The following is a 22,190-nucleotide window of genomic DNA, read 5'->3' as shown; positions in this document are numbered from 1 at the left end:
AGATTTCAAAGCATTTTTTTGGAATGGAATGTGAACTGCTACACATTTATAAAGTTCGTGTTTTGAAAATATTTTTGAAATAAAAATGAAAAGGGGACAAAAGCATTGCATGAAGACAAAAGTGTAGATCTCTCAGTTCATACCCATTAATGACTTTTATCTGTATATAGGGATGACATTGAAATGAACCAAATTAGTGCTGCAAGGAAGCCTTAAGTATTGCAATAGGATAGATGCAAATCCATCCATGCAAGAATGAAGAAAGTTCAATGGTGCTTGACTCATTTTGCTAGTTCCCTTTACCCATTCTATGTAAATTACAGCTCTGAAACGAATGTTAACTTTTAGAACAGAGAGCACAGAAATACACCCATCTCAAGCAGCAGGATTCATAAATAGCAGCCAAATACTGTAAATTTATTGAAAAAATGCTTTTTGCAAATTGAATTACAATTGATTTATCAGGTGTGACTTTTTCTTTTAAATTTGGAACAGTGGATTTTACTGCTGTTTTACAAGATGACATGGAATGTATAAAACCAATCAAGATAGTAGATGGTGGTGAACTGTTAAATATTATTTTTAGTTAGCTCTACTGCCTAAAAAAGGAGAAGGAACATAAGTGTTATCATAACATCTTAAAAATACTTTTTTCAGAAAAAGGAGTTAAGACGTTTTCAGTCAAATATGAATAGATACCAAAAAGTCAGCTATTTTATTTTTAATGCAACGCTAATAAAAGGGGGAAACACAAACAGCAGCCTCAGGGAATGCATACAAGGCCTTTCTGTTTCATCCAAGGTAATATCCCTTTTAAATTAGACTTAAAGCCTCATTTTCAAAAGCAGAACAATATCCTAGGAATCAGCATGATGGTCCTTGAGCATGAAAATTAAACTTAGAAAAATTTAGACTCCAACTATAAAGGAATCTCTATGCCTTCTCCTTAAGGTACTAAGTGGATCCTTAAATGGTGCTGTACTTTATCCCAAGTTAATTACCATGATTCTATTCGTCACAAATTAGAGCCACTGGAGACTGAGAAAAACACAATTATCAACTTGCTTAACATTCAACATTTCTTTCCCATTTATAAGTAGAACGTGGTCAAATTTGAAAGACATAATCCTCTATAATCAGTACTATTTGTCCTTCACACAACTTTAGTGTATGCACATATTCCATGATATACATTTTTTCAGCCATCGTGGCAATGGCTTTCACACCAGTTTGCCTAATTCAGGTTTAATTTTTACAGATCCAATTAAATCGCATTGTTTACAGTTCCCTTATCATCTAACAAACTTAAGAAAAAACAAGCAGCATCAAATCGGTCCCAAGTTAACTTATACCTTATACAAATGTTTCTATAATGAACTAGATTCTAAGGTATGCCCGTGATAAGGCAGCATACTATGTTTGAAACCATGTTTGGTTGAGACTGTCCCTCATGTGCAATTTTCACTCTATCTAAGAGAAATCCTTTCTGAAATGCTTCATGCTTCAGTATAACAGAAGTGAACATTCTGGGCATACAGTAGTTCAATGTCCTTATCTAATCACCCTCAAGTGACATGGAAAGAAGATATGTCTCACAGTAAAAATCCCCCTCCCCTTACAAATAAGTTATATAAAGTTCTGAAATTATCTCCACTTTTGAGGCAGCTTTACAAGAGACTTCTTGGGCTTCTTCCTCTACACTTCAAAAGCACCTTTTCAGAGCAGTACAGATGTAAGAATAATTTTTACTATAGAAGCTATTTGCATCTTTTTTTCTTAAAAGAATCACATTTGAATGATTATAAAAATTATCTATTGTAACAACATAGGTCCAGCTACACTGAAAAAAATTACATCGCTTATTTGAAATACATTTCATTTTAGAAACAGGCTACTAAATAGGTCTATACAAAAACTCTAAAATAATTTTTATAATAAAATAAAGAGTGAGTTAGGAGAACTATTCAAATGAGATTAAATTCTGTTTACTATTGTTGTTGTTTTTCCTATGCTTCATATTCTGCAATCATGTGGCTGGTTCACTCCATAACCAGCACACCCACACAAACACACTCACACACACATACAGAGCAGAAAAGAAATTAACAATACACAGTGATCATTAATGCTCTGGGATTTAGTCTCACAGTTTTTCTGATTAGTACAAAGGAAACCAGACTCATCCCCAATTTGAGGAGAAAATCCAGGATACAAAAGCAAGCATACCTCATTAGCTGATATGAAATTATAAAAAAAAATATCCACAATTCTCAGTCCTTTTGAAATTTATAAAAGTCAACAGTAAAACGTGCAAGCCAAATTGAGTATCTGTCCTATTGGCTCCCCTAAACTGGATGATTACCAAGAGTAAAGCAAATTTACTTGGGGCCAAAATGGTACCTTTTCTTAGGAAAGAGCACAATTCCAGATTTTTAAGATCAGGAGAATGGCAGACAGAAGACAAAGCAGTTAGTGGTGCTGCACTGAACTGTTTTTTTCTGCTAGATGTCGCAGAAAACTGTCCTCACCTTGACCCCTATGATTTAAAGGCTCACTCTTAAATAGAGCAGGAGGTGGAGGCAAATGAGGGACTGGAGGGACGGGAACTGGAAGATGATGTGGATGAAGATGCAGATGAGAATATGGATGGCCAATTGGGCGAGGAGGAAGTGTGCTCGCTGGATTCATATTGATTGTTGCAGTAGGGGCAAGGGCATTTGGTGTGTTCACAACAGAAGGTACAGTGGTGGCAGATGATGTTGTAGCAAGTGAAATCTGGGCAGGAGGTGGCACATTAACAGGACTGGTAACACGGAAGCACTTTTCCTTGTGTGCCTTAAGCATATTGGAGAAACGGAATCGCTGGCCACACACATCACACGGATACGGCTTCTCCCCTGTGTGAGTTCTGCGATGTCTCTTCATGTTTGGGCGACTGGTGAAACTTTTGCCACAGATTTCACAAATAAAAGGCTTCTCTCCTGTTAAAAGTTATAAAATGGCACCTTTAATCAAATTCAATTTTCATTATGAATTTTTGAAAGCAAATTTTAAATTGAAGAAATTGTCAGACTCATCTATATTGCTGATTTACAATTTCCAAAATCATCCATAGTTGGTTATGCTGGCTGGGGCTCACACTTCAGCTCAGATTTGTCAGGTTAGCACTCCAGCGCATTATCTTGATTTAAACCCAAGAATTCTCAGTACTTCCCAACTTCTGGTCCTACAGATTATACCATTCATCTTCCTTACCTTTAACATGAAACAGGAGGTATCTATACAATTTCTTCCAATCTATCTATGTGTGTGTGTGTGTGTGTGTGTGTGTGTGTATACACACACACACACACGTTTAAATCATTTTCCAATTTCCAATCTCACTTGAAATGTCAGTGTCAATAACCTTCCCATTATTTATTATATCACTATTTATCCAACTACATTATCTTTTTATACCTTGCTTTGAACTCTTAGAATACAGTAAGGGGAAAAATTATTTGATCCCCTGCTGATTTTGTATGTTTGCCCACTGACAAAGAAATGATCAGTCTATAATTTTAATGGTAGGTTAAAATTATCCCCACCGTCAAATCATGGAGGTGGAAGCATTATGCTTTGGGGGTGTTTTTCTGCTAAGGGGACAGGACAATTTCACTGCATCAAAGGGACAATGGATGGGACCATGTACTGTCAAATCTTGGGTGAGAACCTCCTTCCCTCAGCCAGGGCATTGAAGATGGGTCGTGGATGGCTATTCCAGCATAACAATGGCCTACAACACATGATCAAGAAGAAGCACATTAAGGTCCTGGACTGGCTTAGCCAGTCTCCAGACCTTAATCCCATAGAAAATCTGGGGAGGGAGCTGAAGGTTCGAGCTGCTAAACGTCAGCCTCGAAACCTTAATGACTTGGAGAGGATTTGTAAAGAGGAGTGGGACAAGAAGAGTTTTGCCACCAGTACTAAGTCATGTTTTGCAAAGGGTTCAAATACTTATTTCATTCATTAAAATGCAAATCAATTTATAACTTTTTTGAAATGTGTTTTTCTGGATTTTTTGTTCTTGTTATTCTGTCTCTCATTGTTAAAATAAACCTACCATTAAAATTATAGACTGATCATTTCTTTATCAGTGGGCAAATGTACAAAATCAGCAGGGAATCAAATATTTTTTCCCCTCACTGTGTAACCCTTTGGTCACAAGTACTTGTCTACTCACAACCTGCTGTAATCAGATTTTTGTTCTGTATATTCAAAGTAATTTTCCTCATAATTTATCACACATCTTGCCTCATTGTAGTTTATTTAGGTTTCCTCTTAGATTTCACCAGATCTGCAGGAAGCTGACACAGTGCTCTGTCATTTCTAGTTGAAATGTTTCATTTTCTTAATTTCCCTTTCCTTTTTTACTTCATTTGCATTTGGTTTCTTTACATCACATTTGCACATCTCTATCAACACCTCTTCTTAAATGTCTTCAGTGCCTGTCTATTGCTTTCTGTATCTAGGACAATCATATTTATATTTTCTCTTCTGTCTTAATATACACATACAGTCATGGCTGAAATTGTTGGCACCCCAGAAATTTTTCCAGAAAATCAAGTATTTCTCACAGAAAAGTATTGCAGGAACACATCTTTTGCTATACACAGGTTTATTCCCTTTGTGTGTATTGGAAGACAACAAAAAAAAGGGAGGAAAAAAAGCAAATTGGACATAATGTCAAACAAAACTCCAAAAATGGGCTGGACAAAATTATTGGCACCCTTTCAAAATTGCGGATAAATAAGATTGTTTCAAGCATGTGATGCTCCTTTAAACTCACCTGGGGCAAGTAAAAGGTGTGGGCAATATAAAAATCACACCTGAAAGCAGATAAAAAGGAGAGAAGTTCACTTAGTCTTTGCATTGTGTGTCTGTGTGTGCCACACGAAGCATGGACAACAGAAAGAGGAGAAGAGAACTGTCTGAGGATTTTGAGAACCAAAATTGTGGACAAATATCAACAATCTCAAGGTTACAAGTCCATCTCCAGAGATCTAGATTTGCCTTTGTCCACAGTGCGCAACATTATCAAGAAGTTTGCAACCCATGGCACTGTAGCTAATCTCCCTGGTCGTGGACGGAAGAGAAAAATTGATGAAAGGTTGCAACGCAGGATAGTCCGGATGGTGGATAAGCAGCCCCAAACAAGTTCCAAAGCAATGCAAGCTGTCCTGCAGGCTCAGGGAGCATCAGTGTCAGCGCGAACTATCCGTCGACATTTAAATGAAATGAAACGCTATGGCAGGAGACCCAGGAGGACCCCACTGCTGACACAGAGACATAAAAAAACAAGATTACAGTTTTCCAAAATGTACTTGAGTAAGCCAAAATCCTTCTGGGAAAACGTCTTGTGGACAGATGAGACCAAGATAGAGCTTTTTGGTAAAGCACATCATTCTACTGTTTACCGAAAACGAAATGAGGCCTACAAAGAAAAGAACACAGTACCTACAGTGAAATATGGTGGAGGTTCAATGATGTTTTAGGGTTGTTTTGCTGCCTCTGGCACTGGGTGCCTTGAATGTGTGCAAGGCATCATGAAATCTGAGGATTACCAAAGGATTTTGGGTCGCACTGTAGAGCCTAGTGTCAGAAAGCTGGGTTTGCGTCCGAGATCTTGGGTCTTCCAGCAGGACAATGACCCCAAACATACGTCAAAAAGCACCCAGAAATGGATGGCAAGAAAGTGCTGGAGAGTTCTGAAGTGGCCAGCAATGAGTCCAGATCTGAACCCCATTGAACACCTGTGGAGAGATCTTAAAATTGCTGTTGGGAAAAGGCGCCCTTCCAATAAGAGAGACCTGGAGCAGTTTGCAAAGGAAGTGGTCCAAAATTCCGGGTGAGAAGTGTAAGAAGCTTATTGATGGTTATAGGAAGCGACTGATTTCAGTTATTTTTTTCCAAAGGGTGTACAACCAAATATTAAGTTAAGGGTGCCAATAATTTTGTCCAGCCCATTTTTGGAGTTTTGTTTGACATTATGTCCAATTTGCTTTTTTTTCCTCCCTTTTTTTGTTGTGTTCCAATATACACAAAGGGAATAAACCTGTGTATAGCAAAACATGTGTTCCTGCAATAGTTTTCTGTGAGAAATACTTGATTTTCTGGAAAAATTTCTGGGGTGCTAACAATTTCGGCCATGACTGTATATTGCCCTTCTGTCCTAACAGTTTCTCATGTATTGTGTTAAGAACCTTCTACTTCCAACAAGACTGTACAATTTTATTTCCTTAAATTAATTCTCCTTTTGTTTTCCACTGTTGAAATTCAGATGATACAAGAATCTCCTTGATTAATTACACTGAAAACAGCATTTTGTTTAGACTTTAATGGAAGGAAAAAGCTTATGTGTTGATAAACTTTATCTGTTAACTGCCCTATGAATTATTATTACATCAGAAAGTCTTGTATATAGATAACAGTCAAAATATATCCTTACCAGTGTGGGTTTTCATGTGCTCATCAAAGTACTGTTTCATATTAAAATCTTTACCACACCACTGGCACATAAACTGCTTATGTCCAATATGGATGCTCATGTGGGAACGAAGTTGGTACTTGTACTGGAACCTTTCATCACAATTCTGAAACACATAATGAGTAACCAGTCTCCTATTTGCAGGCAAGAAAGTTATGATACAGTAGCAGTACATCAAACATAAGAGTTACCGTATTTTTCGGACCATAAGACGCACTTTTTTCCCAAAAGTGTGTGGGGGGGGAAACGAGGGTGCGTCTTATGGTCCGAAGGTGATCCGTATGGCCAGCCCCAACCTCCGCAAGTGGAAAGTAAGGGAGATTGCCAGGAGCACGAATTGGCACGTGCTGAGAAACGCCGATCTCACGCTCCTGCACTCTCCCTCGCTCGGTTTAAGCTTCCCTTGCTACAAGAGAAAGCAGGCTGAAACCGAAAGAGGCAGATTGCCAGGAATGCGAATTGGCTGATCTCGCGCTGCTGCAATCTGCCTCATTTCAGCCTGCTTTCTCTTGTAGCAAGGGAAGCTGAAACCGAGCGAGGGAGTTTGCAGGAGCGTGAGATCGGCCGATTCGCATTTCTGGCAATCTCCCTCGCTCCGTTTCACACATGGACCATTTCCTATCGCACAAAGACCAGCAAGGTGAGTGGCTCAGATTTTCAGTGGGAAAACGAGTGAAAGCAAACAGAGGGCCAGCTGCATTTCTGAGAAGAGATCCCATTTAACATCTGGTAAACAATCTGGAACTGCAATTCAGAAAGAAGGAAGTCTGCACATCACAAGGAGCCACAAGTTTAAGTGACAAGGAAAACAAATGAGCCTCAGAAAGTTAGGCCTGACTGGTAAAAAAGTTCCCAAACTGTCCCTAATCTAGTTAGCTAAGTTTCATGTTCTTTTCTATGCTGGGAAGAGTATGGAAGGAAGCCGTCAACCAAGTGAACTTTAAAAAGGGATCCATGGTTTTGTTTTGTTTCTTTAATTCCAGACAAAGTGAAAATTCTCAGGTTACATCTGCAATGGTGACAAACCACAAGCCATGCTTGCTTATAAACGTGTTAGCGGCCCAGCCATAGTTTTTCTCTGTGTAACCGAGTCTCTACAAGACCCCCGCTGCAATCCTCTCTCGTAATTTCTCTGGGATGCAAAATAAAGAGTTGCTGGTACCCCATCTTGTGGGATTAGTGAAGGATAATTCAAACAATAACCCATGTAAAGTATTTCGAGTAACGCTCAGCATTGCCTGAAGTCCAATCCATTTAATGGCGACTGGAAGGAAGGAAGGAAGGGACAATGGGAGAGGGAGAGAAAGAGAGAGAGAGAGAAAGAGGGAGGGAGAAGGAGAAAGAATTTTTTTTCTTGTTTTCCTGCTCTAAAAACTGGGTGCGTCTTATGGTCCAGTGCGTCTTATGGTCCGAAAAATACGGTAAGTTTATATAATTGTATTTGACATTTTATTTTACTACCAAAACCTTCATCACTAACACTGCATCATATCAACACATCTAACAATTAGAATGAGTTGGCTTTGGTAAGAGAATAGTTTCCAAATGAAACAAATATTTTAGATAATACTAGACAATTAGGACTTGTTGAATCATTGTTTCAGAGATATTTCTTTACCAGATTCCTCAATGCCTTCAACAATGGCAGAGCTTCCAATATAATCTGAAAAGTTTTTAAACATTTAGGGAGCTATTCGGAGATGTATCTGCCTTGAAAGTCACCAATGACGAACTGCAGAGATATATGTTTTAAAAAATATACATATTTTTAATGTGAGAATATTTTATAAAATTTGCCAAATTTCAGTTCCATGGGAGTCATGGGTCCTGGATTTTGGACAGATTTTATAACAGTGATGGCAAACCTTTTAGAGACCGAGTGCCCAAACCGCAACCCAAAACCCACTTATTTATTGCAAAGCGCCAGGGGTGCATCAGCATGAGTGCCGCCTCTGGCATGCAAAACCAGGGGCGCACAAATGGGCCACCGTGCTGCACGGCGCCAATACAAGGCGCTGCATCATGCAAGAATGGGGCAGGGCTAGTGAGTATCATGCAGGCACTAGCCCCACCCCATTTGCAGTGCGTGCATGCTCACGGCCCCATGCGCACAAGCATGCATGTAAAATGCTTCCCCCTCCCTTTTCTTCCAGTCCGCGACAATGGTTGGTGAGCTCTGCTCTACCATCTGTACTCGAGTTTGCTAGTCAGCCACACTTCCCCTCCTTTGTGCTGGGCAGGGCTCCTGCTCCGGGCAGTGGTGGCGACCTGATGGACCTGCTGCTGCCTGCAGTGGCGCGCGTGCCAACAGAGAGGGCTCCGAGTGCCGCCTCTGGCACGCGTGCCATAGGTTCACCACCACTGTTTTATAAGGTAGTCGATCTGAGATGCCTTGGTCTAAAATGTTTTGTCCTATGATGCACTGTTTTACCAAAGTAAAGGTTACAGACACAAGAGTTTTACTAGTGCATTGATTTTTATTGCATTACTGTGTTAGAAGCTAGTGAATATCTACTGGTATGTCTGGAAGAAAAAGATAAAAGGCAAAATGAAAACTGGCTTGAATAGAGTATTTTGTCCCATTCTTTGAATGATTGGATAACCAAGATTTAAGCTGTTTGAAATTATTTTGATTCTGTAGTTTTAATGCAAATATGTATATAATGCACTTGTCAAATTCAATTTGAAAGGGCAGAATTGAAGGTGTCATTGTTTTCTACTCATTTCTTCAAGTTAAATTTGGAGAAGAAAAAGCATTTACTTAAGGTGGAAGAGTACTTTATTTTGGTTCAAGGGCGAGCAAAATACTCCAAACCCCAACTAATTCAAGCTTGTAGTGGCCATTTTGAAATAAATGTAGTATTTTTAAGCCGTTGTGTTGAGAAGGGAATGGGGTAAACCAGACAAATCCATCAACAGGGCTGGTTTAACCTCCTGCCCCAAATGCCAGGGAAACATCCAGATCTAATACAATCCTGGGTTGTATAAGCAGAGGCATAGAATCTAGATCATGTGAAGTATTAGTTCTGTTTTATAAAACCCTAGTGAGACCACACCTGGAATATTGCAGCAATTTTGGTCACCATATCACAAAAAAGATTTTGAGAGCTTGGAAAAAATTCAAAGAAGAGCAACTAAGATGATCAAAGTTCTGGAGACTAAAACATATGAAGAATGGCTGCAGGACTTGGGTTTGGCTAGTCTAAAGAAAAGAAGAAATAGGGGAGACATGATAGCAGTATTCCAGTATCTGAGAGGCTGCCACAAGGAAGAGGAGCTCACGTTGTTCACCTGAGCACCAGAGGGAAGGATGAGGAATAATGGTTGGAAACTGATCAGAGAGAGAAGCAACCTGGAATTAAGGAGAAACTTCCTGCCAGTGAGGACAATCAACCAGTAGAACAGCTTGCCTCCAGAAATCGTGGGAACTCCATCACTAGATATTTTTAAGAAGAGACTAGATAATGACATGTCTGAGATGGTATAGGTTCTCCTACTTGAGCAGGGGGCTGGACTAGAAGACCTCCAAGGTCCCTTCCAATTCTATTCTATTCTGTTCTGTTCTATTCTATTCTATTCCGAATGAAAGGCCAATTGAGTTAAAGCTCTCTGGATCTTGTGGGGAAAGGTGCTCCATCAGGCAAGGTGCGGCAACAGAGAAGATAATATTTCCTAATAAAAGATCAGAACCCTATGGGTTCTGGTTTAATATTTTGACCTTTTGAAGGTAGACCATCTCAAGAAACAGACTCCACAAGGGCATTTTAGCTCTATTTTACTAATAACAGGTCTTTGAAAAATAGTGTTTCTCTAAATCAAGATAGGACAATCCTGAGTTTCTTGTTCATCATCTCTTCTATTTAGAAGCTAAGCTTACAACTGCTAAGTATTAAGACCATCTTTATGCAACCTCCCTTTAGATTGGAGGCAGGGAGACAGGCTACAGATTGATTGGATTAGAGTTCAACAGCAACAGGATGCATATGTTGGGGTCTTTACATCTCTGTATCAGTTATGGACAGTTGTTTCTCAATAGTCAAGCAAACATGTTCTCTTTAGGGAAAGGGTTACAAGTGTGCCATAAGAATAGAACTGCTGAACATGGAGGGAGTGTTTAAATCTTGCATTGGCTACTCTGATCTCTAATATCAAAGCTAAGAGCAAATGGTAATGGCTATGTGTTTATTTAGCCTTATTTGTCATAGGGCTGAGATTGCTCCTGAAAAATCAGCCATTTACTTCAGCTCCCCACTTCATTTTTCAAATCATGAGATTGTGTTTCAATGGATTTATTACATATTTTCATATTTTAAAACTGTCCTTCACCCTGGTATGCTGGCAAACTGGGAAAATGAGTATTAAGTAAAATGTATTTTGAATTCTGGATGCAGGAGTATACATGTGGAATATCTGATTCACTGGGAGGGCTGCCAGAAATCTGAGTTTATGGAAAAGAATAGCAGGTGTCCATCCCCTGTATTTCAGACATCATTTTATCTGTGATCCTTGTACAGACCCCCATCTATGATTTCTCACCAGAATCAATGGACAGTGAATTTAAGAATGAGGAGAACTCTATATTTACCACTACGATAGACTCCAGTACAGGCCACCGTGCAACAAGAATGGTGGGGGGAATCTTTATGACTTCTCTAGTAACTTTGGGTACCTGCTGAGCAAGGGGTGTATGTGAATCTGTATTTGTTTTTTATAGCTGTTTGCCCATTATTTTTTTTGAACTTAGAGGGGTGATTGGTAGGAAATTCCCCTCCTCCTCACTGCCTGAAGAAGAAAAGTGCCTAGTGCCACATGAATGTGTGCTTACACTACAAAAGGAAAGAGAGATCTGGATAAAACATTCAAACCCTAAACTGTTGCTTGCCCTAGGGTAGACCAATTTAATTGGAGTCCTTTCTTTAGGAATTATGGCAAAAGTATTTTGCACTCTACAAAGTTAAGGATGAATTTTCTACAAAAAAATTCAAAACCCAGAAAACATTTAGACGTCTTTCATATTTCTAGGTGCCTGCCATGAGAATATGAACTGTACTGGATTTCTTTGTATCTGTTCTGTAGAGAACTGGCAACTCGAGCTGGGGAAAAATAAAACACACATTTTTACAACTTAAAAAAAATGCTGCATCCTCAAAGTCACTTGTACATAAATCTTTTTAGTGTTGCTCTCATGCAGACAGGTCTTCTGAAAATATCAGTATGTCATCCAAAGATACTAGTGCATACTTATTCAAGGTATTAAACACTATTTCACTCATGAATGTGTAGATGGCCATACTGCAATTAACTAGTCTAAACAGAATTCCTACATATTCAGATTTGCCATACCTTGTACCTCAGCAAATTTTCATGTTCCTCTTTCATTCTGATTAAATTGTATGCATCTCTCAAGTCCAATTAGTGAAAATGTATCTTTTGAAGGCTGTCCAGTAAGTCTGAAATAAGAGGTAGTGGGTAGGGGATGCTAATGGTCAGACCAGGAGATTTTGGACACACTGATTCTACAGTAATGAACATCCCTCAAGAATGTTTTTTCCTCTGGCATAAAAAGGTAGGTCTTTTTGTTGGCTACCTGAGCTCCTCTTAATAGCTAAAAGGCTCTCCTGGTGGATTCCTGGGAGGGGAGCAGTTTCCCAAAGATAACGCTTTGGAACAAGTGGGGCACTTGCTTATAATGTGGGCTGGAGTTCCACAGGTGTGACACTAACAGAGGTACCTATATTAGTGATGCAAGTCCAGGCTTTGTATTCTAGGACTACACAGTAGAAGCATAAACTGCAGTCTCTCCTGTATTGAGGACACGCATCTCTTTATTGCTTCTATTTGGATTCTCTGGCACTGGTATCTAAGGTCATGTGGGTGGGACATGGATGAAAAATCCTTGCTATTTCCTCCATGCTCCAACTCTTCCAATCACCTTCTATTAATGTTCAGTGTTGGAACAGTTCTTCCAAATTCTCTGGTATGCCTTGTTCGACTAACTTCCTTTCTCAATTCATTAGCAGGAATCTAAAAATTAGCCCGAGATTTATTTTATCCACTTCTCTGCCAAATAACTGAGAATCTATATGTATTTATGAACTTTCCCAATACTTTTAGATTGTAGATCTCTCAGTTTGTTATTGCTACCTTACTTGAATAATCAAATGCAAGTTTAACTTTGCATGAAGTTCTGGAAACTATGCAATAATGAACATTGCTTTCAATGAGGAAGCTAGTTTATTTGGCTGTTACATCTTTCAAAATATTCAGAACAAATATTGGAACAATTTGTAAGAAATTCTGTTGGTTGACATTTCATAAACAACTCAAACCGAGCAAATGGCTGTCCAGTCTCCTCTTACAAACTTCCAGTGTTGGAGCATTCACCACTTCTGGAGGCAGGTTGTTCCACTGGTTAATTGTTCTAACTGTCAGGAAGTTTCTCCTTAGTTCTAGGTTGCTTCTCTCCTTGACTAGTTTCCATCCATTGCTTCTTGTCCTGCCCTCAGGTGCCCTGGAGAACAGCTTGACTCCCTCTTCTTTGTGGCAGCCCCTGAGATATTGGAACACTGCTATCATGTCACCCCTCACCCTTCTCTTTGTTAAACTACACATACCCAATTCCAGCAACCGTTCCCTATATGTTTTAGCCTCCAGTCCCCCAATCATCTTTGTTGCTCTTCTCTGTACCCTTTCTAGAGTCTCAACATCTTTTTTACATCGTGGTGACCAAAACTGGATGCAGTATTCCAGGTGTGGCCTTACCAAAGCATTGTAAAGTTTAGATTTTAGTGGTATTAGTACTTCACTTGATCCTGATTCTATCCCTCTGTTAATGCAGCCTAGCACTGTGTTGGCTTTTTTGGCAGCTGAAGTACACTGCTGGCTCATATTGAAGTGATTGTCTACTAGGACTCCAAGATCCCTCTCACAGTTACTACTATTGAGCAAGGTACCAACTATACTATACCTATGCATTTGATTTTTCCTGCCTAAATGTAGAACCTTACTTTTTTCACCATTGAATTTCATTTTGTTAGATAGCGCCCAGTATTCGAGTCTGTCCAGATCCTCCTGTATTTTAAGCCTATCTTCTGGAGTATTGGCTATTCCTGCCAGCTTGCTGTCGTCTGCAAATTTGATGAGTTCCCCATCTATCCCCTCATCCAAATCATTGATGAAGATGTTGAAGAGCACTGGACCGAGAACAGAGCCCTGGGGCACCCCACTACACACTTCCTTCCATGTAGATGCAGTTCCATTGAGCACAACACGCTGAGTACGGCCTGTCTGCCAACTTTGAATCCATCTGGTGGTGAAGCTATCTAACCCACATTTTTCTATCTTATCAAGTAGTCGGTTGTGATCTACTTTATCAAATGCCTTACTGAAGTCCAAGTAAATTATATCTACAGCATTCCTCTGGTCCACTAATTTTATCACTTGGTCAAAGAATGTAATAAGATTTGTCTGGCATGATCTGTTTTTGACAAACCCATGTTGACTTTTAGTGATGACTTTGTTTGTATCAAGGTGTTCGCTGATTTGTTGTTTATCTTTTCCAGAATCTTCCCAGGTATTGAGGTCAGGCTGATAGGTCTGTAGTTACCTGGATCTATTTTTTTCCTTTTTTTGAAGATGGGAACTACATCAGCTCTCTTCCAGTCCTCTGGTAGTTCCCCAGAGCTCCAGGATCTTTGAAAAATATAGTTCAGTGGTTCTGAGATCAGGTCTGCCAGTTCCTTGAGAACTTTGGGGTGTAATCCATCTGGTCCTGGTGATTTGAACTCGTCTAGGCTGGATAGGTGTTCACTTACCATTTTCCTGCCTATCTTGTGTTTCTATTCTGTTTTTTATGGCACTGGTTTTGGTAGGTTGGACTGTTTTTCCCTTTGTTGTAAAGACAGATGCAAAAAGCGAGTTAAATAGTTCTGCTTTCTCCCTGTTGCTTGTCACCTTCTTGCCACTTTCCCCCACTAATGGACCAATCATTTCCTTACCTTTTTTGTTTTTTATATGTTGAAAGAAGCTTTTTTTGTTATTTTTGTCTTTAGTCGCAAGCCTTAGTTCATTTTGAGCCTTAGCTTTCCTCACTTCATCTTTGCAGGCACGGGCTATTTGCTGATATTCTGACTTAGTTATGTGCCCCTCTTTCCAATTCTTATACTTGTCCTTTTTATCTTTCAATTTATCAGAGAGTTCTTTATGCAGCCATGCTGGTTTCTTTTGAGAGCTGTTATTTTTCTTCTTTGTTGGTATTGTACTAGACTGGGTCTTTATTATCTCACTTTTCAAAATTTCCCAAGCTTCTTGAGTTGTTTTCCCCTTTAGGATTCTCATCCATGGAATTCTTCCCAAGGACTCTCTAAGTTTATTGAAATTAGCTCTTTTAAAGTCCAAGACTCTAGTTTGGCTGTGTTCTATTGCTTGTGCTTCCGGAATGTTGAATTCCAATATTGCATGATCACTTCCCCCCAAGGTTCCTGTGGCTTCGACATTTTCTATCATTTCATCTCTGTTTGTGAGAATTAAATCCAATATGGCTAATCCCCTACTCTAATTTTTGGGAGAGAAAGTTGTCTGCTAGGTTTGTCAGGCATCTGTTTGATCTTCCACTTGGTGCAGAGTTTGTCTCCCAGTTGATATCAGGGTAATTAAAGTCCCCCATTACTATTGTGATGTGCTTCTTACATACCTTAAGTTAGCTGACTAGCAAAAAGTTCATCTATTTCCTCTGCTTGGTTGGGCAGCCTATAGTATACACCTATGGCAATGTCATTTCCCCCCCCCTTTTATATTGACCCAAATGCATTCAAGTTTACAGTTTTCGTCATTGTTGTGCTCTATTTCTGTAGAGATAAAGTTATTTCTTATATATAGAGCACCTCCTCTTTTGTTTAGTCTGTTTCTTTTAAATAGTTTAAATCCCTCTAGCTGTGTGTTCCATTTGTAGGTTTCGTCCCACTATGTTTCCGTATTGGCAACAATATCATATCCACCCTCATTTACCTGAATTTCTAGTTCACCCTGCTTACTGTTCATACTCTGTGCATCAGTGTATAGACATTTGAGTCCTTTATGACTGACCCTGTGTTTACTTGCTGCGTAACTTGTGTGGTGCCTGGCTTCCCCTATTTTCTTAGATTGCCAGGGACAGTGATGTTCTGTATCAATTAACTCACTGTCCCCATTGTTTAGTTTAAATGTTCCTCCAGAAAAGCTGTGAATTTATTGCCAAGTAACTCAGTCCCTTTCTTGGATGGATGCAGACCATCTCTTTTATACATTTTTTCATTGGACGAGCTACAGACATCGTGACTAATATAACCAAAGCCTTCTCCTTTACACCACTCCTTTAGCCACATATTAAATTCTGCTATACACTGGCCTTTTCCATTTTCCTTATACACTGGTAAAACCTCTGAAAAAGTGATCCTACAGCCTATTCTGCTAAGTTCCTGCCCCAAGCTTTGGAAATCATTCTGCACAGAGAGTACATCTTTTTGGGACAGATCGTTAGTGCGAAGATGTACAATAGCCTCCACATCACAGTCCTTGCTGGCATTATTTTAGAAATATGCTTCTTGTCCCTACTGGCAGTAGCACCTGGAAGACACCTGACCTCTTTCAAAACCTCTGTGTCCTTTCCTAAATTTACATCCCTTATAATTGAATCACCAATCAGAAAGTGGCTTCTCTTTTTGGATGCCTTTCTGTTCTTGCATGACTGGTGTGTAATACCAGATTCACACTTCTCCCTCTCGAAAACAAGTTTTTCATCTTGGAGCACGATCCCCTGCTTATTTGAGTTATTATCACAGATACCTTTACCTGTCTCCTTAATGTCCCCATTAAGGTCAGAAAGGGCACTGTATCTGTTGTGCAGGGACACAGCGAAAGCTTTGTGTTTATGGTTCACAGATCTCACCCTGCCAGATCCCATGGTTGTCCACACTGCCCTTCTCCTGCAGGATCTTTGTGGTAGAGGGGGCTGATAGCATGGAGGCTCAATAGGGTAGAAGGGCTGAACTGGACACCTAATTTCTGCCTGAAGAGCAGATTACAGACTCTAGATAAATAATCTGTCCTTGTAGACTAGTGATTTGTTTATAGATAGGACAGTTTCCAAGTTTGAAAAGGGTACTGTGAAAGAGCTGCAAAACAAGTGTTGCACTGAACTAAGCCAGACATTCTTAGATACAACAAATCTCAGATGCACTTGCCCTGAATGTACCGCTGCTGTTTTAGATTTTTAGTTATATAGTTCAAATACAATGCAAACCAATCAGGGCCCTAGCTACTTTTTTGATGCAGCCTTTCCAAAACTTACAGAATGTATCACTTCCCAGCAGCTCTGAGCAGTTGAAATTCTGCTGAAAAGCGATGGAGATCCAATAAGGCCCCAAATGCAGTTCAAATACAATGCAAACCAATCAGGGCCCTAGCTACCTTTTTGGAATTCTTTAGAAATTCCTTTGAGAGCAAAGAAATATTGATTGGGATGCAGATTGTTGAACTCCCTGATGAGACAATCTTGTCTGAACTGTTGTGGTAATTGTATTATGATACTGTGCAGGTTTGTTAATTGTATTTCCATTTGCTGTTTTTGTTTTATCATGCTTGAGCAAGCTGTTCTATGAACAATATGGTGCCAGAAGAGTTGATGGAATTTCCACAATCAAAAGAAAGATTAATGATTGCATAATTAGAAAGCAGCGAGTCTTTCAAGATTGATATCAGTCCTTCTATGTAGGCCAGATCAGGAAATAGGACTCCAAAAGGACTGTTGTAACTTTATTGCATTGTTACAAAGTATAAAAGAATCTTGAAAGCCTAATGGAGATTCTCTCCCTCCACACCTGCTTTCATCAAGAGAATCAAGGTATCACAATCTTGGAGTTTCTTTATACTTCCTCCTCTTTTTCATAGCTAAGATGGTGTTTATCTAATGGCTATTGAATATGTTTTCCAGACTCATCTCTGTATTCCTCTACAGGCAAGCAAAAATAATCAGAAGCAAGTCATTCCAGAACCACCCTGACCATAAGCCACTGGGAGCCAGTGCAGCTTACAGAACAGGTGTATCACGAACACCCCAAGCTGCCTGTGACTGCATTCTAAATCAGCTGCAGCTTCTAAATACTTTTCAAGGACCACCTCATGTGCAGGCTGCATTACGGTTAATTCAATCAAGGTGTGACAAAAAAATTCCCTGGTCCAGAAATGGATACCTTTCTACAAATATATTCCTTACTCAGGAGGGACTGGGTAAATTTAAACAGGCTGCTGCTATGAAATATCACACTCTACCACCCTTATCATTATAAGGTAATGTTCAAAAGAAGGCTCTTACCCATGTTTGGTCAGATTTACAGGTAGTCCTTGACTTACAACCATTCATTTAGTGAAGTTACAACAGCCCTGAAAAAACTGAGTTATGACTGTTCTTCACACTTACGAAGGTTGCAGCGTTGCCATGGACACATGATCAAAATTCAGATCCTTGGAAACTGGCATGTATTTATGGCAGCTGCAGTGTCCCAGGTGCACGCAATCACCTTCTGTGACTTTCTGACAAGCAAAATCAATGGGGAAACCAGACTCACTTAACAACCATGTTACTAACTTAACAACTGCAGTGATTCACTTAACAAATATGGCAAAAAAGGTTGTAAAATGGGGCAAAACTCACTTAATAATAGTCTTCCTTAACAATGGAAACTGAATACTTTATCTGGCTAAGTGTGAATTTGTCTCTGGTGCGAAGCTCTTAGTGTACATGCAAAGTAACAGAATAATCCTCCTCCTCCTCGGGGGACTAAGAAGGATAATAAGGATAAATAATAATGCTACAGCCATACTTTTTTTTCTGCCCAAGATGGCGACGGCCGCAACCTAAGCTTTGGGCGCTCTTTGAGGGCTCCAAAGGAATTAGCTCGGGGAAGCCCACGGTATGTTGAGGCGATTCTGGGGGTGGGGGATCTAAAAACAGCTGCTGGGCGCTGTTTTCTGCGGCGCTGAGCCCCCCCCTTCGAACTAGCGGCGCTTGACATCTGCCGCCTGCCGACCTGCCGACCCCATTATGGCACCGAGCGCTGCTATGCCGTGAAACCCGGGACGTCTGCCTTGCTTTCTTCATCTGCTGCTGGCCGAGGCGACTTCATGCTGCTGCTGGCCGAGGCGACTTTGGGGATTGGGGTTTTTTAAAACAGCTGCTGGGCGCTGCTCTTCGTGGCGCTGAGCCCCCCCCTCCGAAATAGCGGCTTGTTGATTCAAACGAGCGGCGCTGAGAACTGCCTACCGACCTGCTGAGCTCCATTATGGCGCCGAGCGCTGCTACGCCGTGAAGCCCGGGACGTCTGCCTTGTTTTTCATCTGCTTGCAGGCCGAGGCGACTTTGGGGATTGGGGATTTTTGAAACAGCTGCTGGGCGCTGCTTTTCGTGACGCTGAGCCCCCCCCGAACTAGCGGCCTGCTGATCTGAATGAGCAGCGCTGAGAATTCCCTGCCGACCTGCCGAGCTCTGTTATGGCGCCGAGCACTGCTACAGTGCCGTGAAGCCCGGGACGCCTTGCCTGCCTTCCCTCCTCTGCCTGCTCGCCGTGGATACCCTCTGCTTGTCGGAGGGGCAGCGGCGACGATCCCACCGGACGGAGATCCTTTTATGACCATCTGCTGGCTGGCACCGTTTTCGGCGGCGCGGAGCCTCCTTCTCCTCCCGGATGGTGGTTGCAGACTGTGGGCCTGGTCATCGGCCTCGGCGGACATGCTAGTGAATTCCCGGACTCAATATAGCTGCTGGGATCACCTCTCTCCGCCGTTGGAAGATGGTTTGGACTGGCGGATGGGCATTGGGGAGAGAATGTTTTTGTTCTCCCCCCCCAGACTGGCGGCGCTGGCTGGCGGTGTGAGGATTGACAGAGGTCTGGCCTGCCTGTTCTTTACTTTCTTTGTGGACAGGCAGGCATTATGGCTAGCTCCGTACCTGATGGGAATTAAATCTCCCTATTGATAGTCCAGTGTGGACGGGACCGAACCGTGGTGGGAGGACGGTTTTGGACTGGTCAGCGACCACCTCACTGGTGTGAGAGACCAGTCGGGGTGGGCCTGGCTCAGGATCCCCCTTTTCTCTCTCTGCTCCAGTTAGACTCCTCAGCCGGAGTGAGAGGACGGTTGAGGTTGTCCCTTGGATTTCCATCTCAGGTGAGAGCTGAGATGGCCTTGCAGACTGAGAGATATGCCCACTGGACTTCTTCTTTCTCCATCTATGTACCATCAACGAGCGATCCTCTGGATATATTTACAACATCGGCCCTAAGAGACTATTCGAGCGCAATATGGTCTATCGTTATTCCGAAGCGGACTTGTATGCCCTTAGGGCGGTTCCTGCCTCATGGGCACGACCTGTCGCCTGTTTCCATACTCCCCTTAATGACGGGCCCAAGCTTTGGGACTCCGAGAGGTGGTTGGGCTTAGATAGGGGCCTCGAGTTAAGACGTGCTAAGAGGCCCCTGATAAGATTCTTAGCCGGTTATTTTAAGAGGTTAGGGAGGGGGAGGGAAGGGGGGGTAGGGAGGGAACCTGTAACCGGCACTCAGTCTGGACCTGTTAGAGGTCCTGACGGGACGGGGTCGGGGGAGGTGGCTGCTGGTGCTGGGAATGTGGGGGTGGGGCATCGAATCCCCACGGCGATAGGGTATGGCAGCAGGTGTTTGCGCGGAGGGCCATATCAACATCTGGGATCGCGCCCCCGCTATCTCCGAGCGGTGGCGCGCTCCGACCCTCCGGTTAGCACCCTCTTACCCGGGGATGAGGGTGATCAGGCCCCTGAGCTCAGGTTGGCCTGACCCAGGTTATTGAGGGCCCGACTCATGAGGGGGATCATACTCTCGACCTGGTGTTCCTGTCTGGACAGTGGTTGATCTGGGAGGGGGTTCCCCGTCCATCACCCCTCTGTCATGGTCAGATCATCACCTCCTGAGGCTGGTTTTCCGTCATGCCACCCCCGCCACTGGGCGGCGGAACCGACCAGGTGGTTCCGCCCCAAGCGCCTAATGGACCCGGATCGGTTCCAGAGGGCGCTTGGGCCTATACCTATCACCCTTACCCACAGCCCAGTCGATGCCCTGGTGGAGGCCTGGGAAACGGCTGCCACCAGGGCACTCGACTGCGTTGTACCCATGCGACCTCTGACCCGTCGCAGATCCCGCTGGGCCCCATGGTTCTCTGTGGAGCTCCGGGAGATGAAGCGTCGGAGACGAGTTCTAGAGAGCGGTTGGAGATCCAGCCGATCCGAATCCGACCGATTGCAGTTAAGAACCTTTATAAGGTCTTATCTTGCGGCGATAAGGACGGCGAAGTCTAACTACTTTGCCACCCTTATCGCGTCCGCAGATAATCGCCCGGCCGCCCTGTTTAGGGTGACTCGCTCCCTCCTTAACCAGGAGGTGAGAGAGGATCCCTTGCAGGGATGAGCCAAGGAGTTTAGTCATCATCTGGCGGACAAAATCGCTTGGATCCAGACCGGCTTGGACTCTGACTGGGCAGAGTCTGATGTGGAGGAATCAGGCGGTCTTGAGCACATTATCTGGACTGAGTTCGACCCTGTTTCCCCTGATGATGTGGACAGGATCATGGGGAGACTGAGCACCACCACCTGTTTGTTGGATCCGTGCCCCTCCTGGCTAGCTTATGCGGCTCGGGAGGGAACACGAGGCTGGTTCCATGCAGTAATAACTGCTTCCTTGAAGGAGGGTGTCTTTCCTGCCGCCTTGAAGGAGGCGGTGGTGAGACCCCTTCTCAAGAAGCCTGCTTTGGGCCCGGCTGTTTTAAACAACTATCGTCCAGTCTCCAACCTTCGCTTTTTGGCGAAGGTTGTTGAGAGTGTGGTGGCGCATCAGCTCCCTCTGTTCCTGGAGGAAACTGATTATCTGGACCCATACCAATCGGGCTTCAGGCCCGGACACAGCACGGAGACAGCATTGGTCGCGCTGGTGAATGATCTCTGGAGGGCTAGGGACAGGGGTTGTTCCTCTGTCCTGGTCCTATTAGATCTCTCAGCGGCGTTCGATACCATCCACCATGGTATCCTGCTGCGGCGTCTCAGGGGGCTGGGAGTGGGAGGCACCGTTCTACGGTGGTTCTCCTCCTACCTCCAGGGCCGCTCGCAGTCAGTGTTGACAGGAGGGCAGAGATCCGCCCCGAGGTCTCTCATTTGTGGAGTTCCTCAGGGGTCGGTTCTCTCGCCTCTCCTGTTCAACATCTATATGAAGCCGCTGGGCGAGATCATTCGTAGTTTTGGGGTGGGGTATCATCAGTACGCTGATGATACCCAACTTTTTCTTTCCACCCCGAACCAACCCAGTGATGCCCTCTCCGTGATGTCCCGGTGCCTGGAGGCGGTTCAGGTCTGGATGGGGAGAAACAGGCTTCGTCTCAATCCCGCCAAGACTGAGTGGCTGTGCATATCGGCATCTCGGGTTAACCAAGTTATTCCATCCTTAATGATAGGGGGTGAGGTGTTACCCCCCGTTGATAGGGCTTGCAACCTGGGCATCCTCCTGGACTCACGGCTCAATTTTGAAGACCATATAGGAGCCGTGACCAGGGGGGCTTTTGCACAGGTTCGCCTGGTGCGCCAGTTGCGTCCCTATCTGGACTGAGACGC

At 42.7% G+C, this 22,190-nt stretch overlaps 1 protein-coding gene across 2 annotated transcripts in view; it reads right to left on the bottom strand.

Moving 5' to 3' along the window:
• Positions 1 to 389: 389 nt before the first annotated feature.
• Positions 390 to 22,190, bottom strand: part of ZNF652 (zinc finger protein 652) — a 46,635-nt gene continuing 24,834 nt past the window's right edge. Inside the window, exons 4-5 of one of the 2 annotated variants that reach the window (XM_083377320.1) lie at positions 6,488 to 6,632; positions 390 to 2,981 (exon numbers count right to left, since the gene is read on the bottom strand). In XM_083377320.1, coding sequence (XP_083233446.1) covers positions 2,470 to 2,981; positions 6,488 to 6,632 — 657 coding nt within the window. In that variant the 3' untranslated portion in view covers positions 390 to 2,469. The remainder of the gene's footprint in view (positions 2,982 to 6,487; positions 6,633 to 22,190) is intronic. The other variant, XM_083377319.1, reaches the window with a different exon arrangement.

This window comes from Vipera ursinii (assembly GCF_947247035.1).
Source record: "Vipera ursinii genome assembly, chromosome: Z".
Classification (NCBI taxonomy): domain Eukaryota; kingdom Metazoa; phylum Chordata; class Lepidosauria; order Squamata; family Viperidae; genus Vipera; species Vipera ursinii.
This window is presented reverse-complemented; position numbering and strand designations above follow the sequence as displayed.